The sequence below is a fragment of the Colletotrichum navitas genome (assembly GCF_030913465.1).
Source record: "Colletotrichum navitas strain CBS 125086 chromosome Unknown LY79scaffold_301, whole genome shotgun sequence".
Lineage (NCBI taxonomy): Eukaryota > Fungi > Ascomycota > Sordariomycetes > Glomerellales > Glomerellaceae > Colletotrichum > Colletotrichum navitas.
Window position 1 is genome coordinate 101 of NW_026850847.1, and position 8,321 is coordinate 8,421.

The following is an 8,321-nucleotide window of genomic DNA, read 5'->3' on the forward strand; positions in this document are numbered from 1 at the left end:
ATACCTTTTATAATCTTCTTTATAACTATAGTATTAACCTAGCTTAATAATAGGTTATTTACCTTTTACTATTTATATATCTTTAGCTTAGTAAAGATAAATTACTTATAGTAATAATCTATTCTTACTTTATTACTTTATTATTAATAGTAAGCACTACTAGCTAAATAGGCTCTTAGCCTTACTACCTTACTTACTAGCTAACTAAGAGGTTATTCTAGCTTATAAAGTTAGCTTTATATTACCTTTAGTGTTTAGTGTTTTACTTTATAATATATTTAGCTAGTAAAGGTGCTCCTAGGTGCTTAAGGAGCTCTCTTTACTATCTAGATTAATAAATTACTAGACTTTACGTTAAGTAGTATAGAAGTAAAGCTTTATATACTATAAGAACTAATCTTTATATATAGTTAAAAGGCTATAAAGATAAGTATTAGTTAGTAAGCTTACTGTTACTTCTAAAGTATTATAGGTATAAATAAATTTAAGAAAAAGTATTAGTTTTAAAAAAGTATTTCTAAGTATATACTACTTTATAATAGTAGGGTTATTATTACTTATAAATTAAGTTAAAGCTAGGCTTATAACTATTATTAAGTAGTATATTTAAGGGTAATTTATATAGTTAAAAGTAGCTTATTTCTTTTATCTATAGTGTTATAATCTATGTTCCTTAAATATTGCCTTGCTTAGTAGATTCTACTATAAGTATCTATATTTAGGAGCAAAGGTTAGATTAATAAGCAACGTTGTTCTAAAAGTAGTATTAGTTAGTAATATCCTATATAATATATTAGTATAATAGTGTCTACTAATAATAGTAAAGCCTTTTAGCTAGTTAAAGTAATAGATCTTTAATTAATTATCTACTATTGCCTAAAGAGTAGAAGGAATCTAGAAGAGGGGGTCTAGCTAGATAGGCAATATATAGAGGGGCTATAACTAGTGTCCTAGTTGTTCTAGTTCTAGATATCCTAGCAGGATATCTACCTAGATTTACCTAGATATTAAGGATACTAATTATTTTAACACTAGTAACTTTCTCTTATAAACTTAACCTCTGCCTATATATCTATTTAATTATCTAACTATCTAATAATCTAACTATCTAATAGCCTTTTATTTAACTATTTAATTACTTTTTATTTAACTACCTGTTAGTCTAATAGTGTATTAATAAGTAGGGCTAGGTTAACTAGGTAGAAATAGGGGTAAATATATAACTTTCTTACTATTTTTCTTAGTATATAAATTAAGGGGTTTTTTATAGTTAAGAGTGCTCCTCTAAAGGTAATAGAGCTTATATAGTTATAGATATAAATTAATAGGCTTTTTACTAGTTAAAGGGACTAGTTATAGATCTATTAATTAATCTATTAATAGGTAATTAGTATAAACTATTATAGTAAGGGTATTTATAGAGGCATTTTTTAGTTCTTCCCTACTCTAGGCGTATAAGGGTATTTATAGAGGCGTTTTTTAGTCCTTACCTACTCTAGGCGTATAAATAGTTAACTAGTAATAGTTACCTCTTCTATAAGTAACCTTGCTAATCTATAGTTAATTCTACTATAATAGCTAGCTAGACTATTATAGTAGAACTAAACACTAATCAGTGTTAGTATAACAGGTGGTCTACTAATAACAGCAAAGCCTTCTAGCTAGTTAAAGCAATAGATCTTTAATTAATTATTACTATTGCCTAAAGAGTAAAAGGAATCTAGAAGAGGGGGTCTAGCTAAATAGGCAATATATATAGGGGCTATAACTAGTGTCCTAGTTATTCTAGTTCTAGATATCCTAGTAGGATATCTGCCTAGATCTACCTAGATATTAAGGATGCTAATTGTTCTAAGATATATATATACCTAGAAGTTTATTATTATAAATACTTTACTATAGACCTACTACTAGTAGTATATTTTCTTACTTTCTTTATTACTTTTAAGTTTTAATACTTATATAATTAAGTAACCTTTTCTACTAGTAGTAAGTTACTAGTAAATAAATCTAAAATTTTAACCTTTTAACTTAATTATATTAAAAATTATTTAAGATAATATCTTAAAGTAAGTTATAAAAAGCTAATATTATCTTTTTTAATAGTTTAAACCTATAGAAATTACTATACTAATATATATATTATACTTTAGATCTTATAATATAACTTTATCTTTATCTCTTAGTATTTTTTACTATAGAAAGTATATAGAACTAGAAGAAGAGGTTAATAACTATATTAATATTAATACTAATATTAATACTAATATTAACAATAATATTATAACTATAGTAATAGATATTATAGACCTAATAGAGTCTACTAATACCTTTATATCTTCTATATATTCTATACTTTTAGAAGACTTAGAAAAAGAAGAATATAAATAACTAGAAAAAGAAGAATAGTTTAGTATTAATACTACTAATATATTTAACCCTTATACTATAGTATATAATATTATTATAACTAATAAAGAACAACTTATATTAAATAGTGTTAAACTACTATTATTTAGAGTATATAATAATATTATACTAAATAAAGATAATTTTACTTATAAAGACTTTAAGGTATTATTCTATAACTTATATTCTATAGATACTATTATATAAGAATTTTACTAATTTATTTAGAACTTTATTTATAATACTATAGAGAGTAGTATTAACTATAGCTATAATAAGTAAAAAGAAGAAAATATAAATAATATACCTACTTATAATATTAATAAAAAAAGGATTACTATATTAATGCTATTTTATTAGAAGTATTTTATAGTAATAGACTAAGAAGTCTTAATATTAGAGATTAATATATATAGTAGTAACTAGTAAAGTTAGTAATATTATATATTATTTATATATATAACTTAAAGTCTATAGACTTCTAGAAAGCTTTAAGTATTTTACTTAGTAAAAGAAACTATTTAATAAAATATACTTTAATATAGTAGATCTAGTGTTAGTACTTTAAATATATCTCTAAATATCTTAGGGTTATACTTCTAAAGTTATAGTATAGTTAACTATATACTTCTAAAATATTAATATTAGTTTTTAATTTATATTACTTACATTAAAGTATAAATATATAGATTTATATTTATATTATATTTTCTATTTATATACTATATAATATATATATATATAATTTTATATTTCTAAAAGTTATAGTATAGTTAGGGTTAGGGTTAGGGTTAAGACTTTATTTTTAGGGTTAGTCTTTTTATCTAAGATTATTATACTATTTATTATTAGTTTATATTATATTTTTATATTCTATTTTATACTTTAGTTAGTAATATATACTATATACCTAATATAATAAACTATAGTATTTTAAAACTATTACTATTATATTTATAGTATTTATTTTTAATTTTATTACTTTTTTATAATTAATAATACTATATTTATTTTAAACTATTCTTTTAAGAAATAAAAAAGTATTTCCTTTTTATACTAGTTAACTAGTTATATTTCTTAAGAAAATACACTAGTTCTATATATAGTAAATATTAACCTATTTAAGTATAAGTTTTATATATTTTATATAATTAGTAAAAAAAAAAAATTTTTGTAATAAAATACAAATACAAATATATGTATTTGTATTTTTGTATTTCTTAGCAAAATACAAATATATATATTTGTATTTGTATTTATATTTTGTATTTGTATTTTGTATTTATATTATATTTTGTATTTTTCCTTAATACACTAATATATAGTAAGCAGCGCATTAAAGTAAGCGGTGTACCTTAAGAAAAGTAGGGTGTTTCTGGCTAGGTTGCACACAAAAACACAGTTAGGAAATTATTAAGGGGCCTTAACAATTTCCTAACTGTGTTTTTGCGTCTACCCAGGGATCCCATCGCCTACCCAAGGCCTACATCACCTGCCTACTTCAATCGCTTTAAGCTATCCTGCAACAATAAAATCTAATTTCCTCAATCTGATTTTCACCGCAGTAGGCCTACTGTAGTCTCTTCAAATATTAGAATGCTTATGCAAAGGCTCCTGTATATCTTCATTCAAAGACAAGAATAGAGAGTGAGAGTCATCTGACTGCAACTAACATTACCAAGGAGCTGGCCCATCTGGGCTTGGCTCAAGAAATTGAATTTCCCTTCACAATCTAATTAGGTAGTTTTCCTAGCTATATCCTTTGCGCAAGGTGGGAAACGCAGGTGCGGGCCCGACTTCGGTGTCCTAAACTCTCCGTCGTTTGTGGGCCCCGGAGTCGGACATTTAGGTGTTACTAGTCCGGGAAAAGTATATAGAGGTGTCCGTGGTACACCCTCCTCAAATGGATCATAACTTCATCATTCAAATACCAAGACTCAATCCTACCCAAATCACCCATCTGGATCGACAAAGAACCGTCATGACGACTGCGACTCACCCCTTACCCGGAGCCGGCGGCGCCTTGGACATTCAGACCTTGAGTCAATGGCCCGGGGCCGCGCTTGGCCTTGCCTTCGTTGTCCTTGCCCTGCTGATGCAGCGCTGGTTGACTAGCGACCCCTTAGCTAATGTGCCCGTCATGGGAAAGGGAGGAAAATGGGCCCGTAGGAAGGAGTTCTTCCTAGGCAAGGGCCCAGACTTCTACAAGGAAGGCTACAAGCAGGTTCGTGTGGTGCTGCCTAATAAAGACTATCTCTTGGATTCTAGCCTTTGACCTTACTAAATTTTTTTTTCTATAGTTCAAGGACAGTATCTTTCGTGTCACAGAGGATAAGGGTAACAGAAAACCAAAACAAGTCTTTGTTGTACAATTACATTGCACAGGCTGACAGTTCCCCCTACTAGATGACGATGTCGTCTACGTTCCCCCAAAGTACATGACTGAACTCGCAAAAGCTTCCAACAGTGGTTTCGACTTGGAAGAGTACTTGGACGAGGTGTGTAGCTTGCTTACTAACTCGCCCCAATGACACATTTTTTCTGTTGTTTTTGTCTCGATTTAAAATACTGACTTTACAAGCACTTTCAAGTCAAGTACACGAAATCTGAACACTTTCACGGCCACATGATCAATGCAGTCAAGACAAAGTTAACACCGTCTTTAAGTAAGAATTCAATTTGCAAAAAACTGGCTGCGCCCTTTTATCTTCTTTTTTACCCAACGCAGTCCCAATCGCTGACGCCCCTATGTCCCGCGAACAGGCCAGCTAAACCCAACCATCTTGGACGAGGTTAATGAGGCGATGCGCCTTGAACTGCCCCAGTCTGACAGATGGACTGAGATCAACATTTCCCCCAAGCTCTTCCGTGTTATCGCCATGATCTCTGGCCGGATCTTTGTTGGCCCGGAGCTCTGTCGTGACGAGAGATATCTCGACGCTGCTATCAACTATACGATTGACATCGGGACCGCCGCGTACGGCGTCACCCAGGTGCCCGAGTTTCTACGCCCATTTATAGCCCGCTGGTTACCAACAACAAAGAGTTTCCACCAGCGCATCGCCGATGCCGAGGCTGTCTTCCGCCCTTTGATTAGCGCCCGCAAGGAGGCCGCAAAAGAACCTAACTACCAGGCACCTAACGATCTACTGCAGTGGATGATTGACGGCAAGGGTAAGTACAGCAACCCCGACGTCGCCACCCTCACTAAGGGCCAGCTCGCGGCCACCTTTGCTGCTATCCATACCACTACCCTATCAGCACTTAACGCTTTGTACTGGCTCGCGGCAAAGCCTGAAATGGCAGTTATGCTACGTGATGACATCCAACAGGCGTTGTTAGAGTCTGGGGGGTTGTTTACAAGTTTAGCTTTGCAAAACATGGGGAAACTTGATAGCTTTCTAAAAGAGAGTATGAGAATGAACCCAATTAGTGCTGGTATGTACTTCTGATCCCTCGCCCTCTTTATTTTTCAGCTCCCTGGGCTACTGCTCATAATAACTAACCTTATCCCTACTTTACTCGCAGCGAGCGTCCAGCGCAAGACCACCAAGACTGTAAAGCTTCCTAACGGCCAGACCATACCCAAGGGCAGGTTCGTCGGAGTCTCGCTCGTTGGCCTTAACAGCGACCCAGACATCTTCCCGGACCCACACGTCTTCGACCCCCTCCGCTTCTACAAGCTCCGTGAGGCCAAGGACCCTCAGGCCCACCTTGTCAGCGTCAGCCCCACGAACCTGGCGTTTGGGTTTGGCAGGCACGCCTGCCCTGGCCGCTTCTTTGCTGCCAACGAGATCAAGATGATCGTGGCCAATCTGGTGTTGAACTACGACGTCTGCCTTCCGGATGGCGTAACAGAGAGGTACAAGAACCTGGTCCAAGGCCTGACTGTAAGTACACCCTTGGAAATAATTCCCTCCACTGAGAGGGAAAAGTCGCGAGGTGAATACGACACCTAACGTTAACACCTATTAGTTTATACCAGACCCCGAAAAAACTATTATGATGAGAAAGGTATAGTGTAAATTGGCTAGAAGCCTAGTATATACACTACCTATATAGAGTAGCTACTGTTTTCCTCCTGTGAAGCTAGTATAGCTGTAGATAGCTTATACTAAATGTATGTTGAAGTGCGTGGATACGGCGGTCAATTGCAACAATATCCCTGGTCAATTGAGCGTATATTGATCGTCTAACTATTGGCGAATTCGCCGTGATTACTGCCTTGAATTTGTGGCCTTTTAACCAATGCATTTGTCATCCAAATCGCCACTTTTAGGTAGGGAAATCCATCCAGCCAATGACAGCAACATTTGACCCACTTTTGCTTGTGGCTAATTGCCACACTTTGATAATGTGACCCTTAGGGTGTAGTCAGCCGCTGCTTATAAGGAGTAATTAGTGGCCAAGGGGTATTTCTAGTGTATATAACCTCTCTAGAGGGGTATCTAAGCCTAGATGCTTACTATAGCTAGAAAGTTAAATTTATATAATATATTTTTGTAAATCTATTATAACTTACTACTAAAAGAGAAAAGGCGTTATTTAAAATTGGCTTTTTTACTATTAATCTTAGTATTATAAATCTATAGCTAGTGTAATTACTGTAGTGTATAAAAAATGTATTTATATTTTAAAATATATTTTTTGTTAAAGAATTAGACTTAATCTATATATATACTTATTAAAGTTTTTTCTAAGTGCCTATTTTACTTTTAAGACCTTTAAGCTCTAGATTTATAAGCTAGTAACTTTAAATATTTTTCTTAGATTTAAATAAATATTAAAGAAAAAATATATTTTTATATTTTTAAAAAAATACAAAATATAAAATACAGATAGTGTATATTTAATAAAAGAATTAATCTCTTAGTAACCCTAACCCTAACTTTAATAAGTTCTATATTTAATTAAAGTAGATTTTATATTTAGTATTATTATAATTTTATTATATTTTTTAGTGTAACCTTAAGCTCTATAACTATAGTATACTCTCTAAAGCCCTTAATAAAAATATATTTTAAATATATTTTCCCTTAATACACTAGTAATTAGTAGTTAGTTTACCTAGATAATTAAAGTAATACTAAGTAAAATTAAGGTTAAAGTTATAATAGACTAGTTAAGTAAGTAATAAGCTAGTTATAGACTATAGTTACTTTAGTTATATAATAAGTATAAAGCTATAGTAGTATAAGTAATAAAAAGTCTTTTTTAGCTATTAATTACTTTTTATAAGTAATAGCTAACTATAACTTTAGAGTATACTTAACTACTAGTTATAATTAGTAATTAGTAGCTAAAAAAGACTTTTTATTACTTATACTACTTTAATATTATACTTATTATACTACTAAAGTAAGTTAGCTTATAGTTAGCTTACTACTTACTTAACTAGTCTTTAGTAACTTTAACCTTAATTTTACTTAGTATTACTTTAATTATCTATATAAACTAAATACTAATTATAGAGAATATACTAAATAGTAGCTTATATAAATATAAAAGTATAGTAATTACTATTTTACCTATATAATAACTTTATTATTTATTATTTCTAAAGTTATATTAAGATTACTTAGTCTTAGGTAGGACCTAGGCTAAGTTATCTTTATTAGTATTATAGTATCTTTATTAGCTTAGCTATAAATATAAATAATTTAGTTTAGAATTAGAAAAAAACCTATATTCTAAAATAATATTTTTAGAAATTAGTAAAGATACTAGATATATATTTTATAAAAATAAAATAAAGGCGTTTTTATATAAACAGTATAAAGACATCTTTATAAAAATAGAATAAAGGTACTGTTATATAAATAAAATAAAGGCGTTTTTATATAAATAGAATAACTAAGAGGTACCTTTTATAGGCGCCCTAGACAGTATATAAGTAAAAGTAAGTCTAACCT

General features: G+C 30.8%; 1 protein-coding gene across 1 annotated transcript; it reads left to right on the forward strand.

The window, feature by feature from the left end:
• The first annotated feature begins 4,331 nt into the window (after positions 1-4,331).
• On the forward strand, positions 4,332-6,555 carry LY79DRAFT_574201 (cytochrome P450). The gene is made up of 7 exons (XM_060559568.1): positions 4,332-4,633; positions 4,710-4,746; positions 4,816-4,907; positions 4,991-5,075; positions 5,173-5,847; positions 5,938-6,299; positions 6,385-6,555. The coding sequence occupies exons 1-7, from the start codon at positions 4,391-4,393 to the stop codon at positions 6,427-6,429; spliced, it is 1,539 nt and encodes a 512-aa protein (XP_060406660.1). The 5' UTR covers positions 4,332-4,390; the 3' UTR covers positions 6,430-6,555.
• The last annotated feature ends 1,766 nt before the right edge of the window (positions 6,556-8,321 follow it).

What these genes read in the sequence shown, in the direction of transcription:
- LY79DRAFT_574201 (XM_060559568.1), top strand. Translation starts at nt 4,391, where the DNA reads ATGACGACTGCGACTCACCCCTTACCCGGAGCCGGCGGCGCCTTGGAC. An exon ending in TCGTGTCACAGAGGATAAGG is followed by an intron (nt 4,747 to 4,815) that starts GTAACAGAAAAC and finishes TCCCCCTACTAG; the next exon opens with ATGACGATGTCGTCTACGTT. An exon ending in AAAGTTAACACCGTCTTTAA is followed by an intron (nt 5,076 to 5,172) that starts GTAAGAATTCAA and finishes TCCCGCGAACAG; the next exon opens with GCCAGCTAAACCCAACCATC.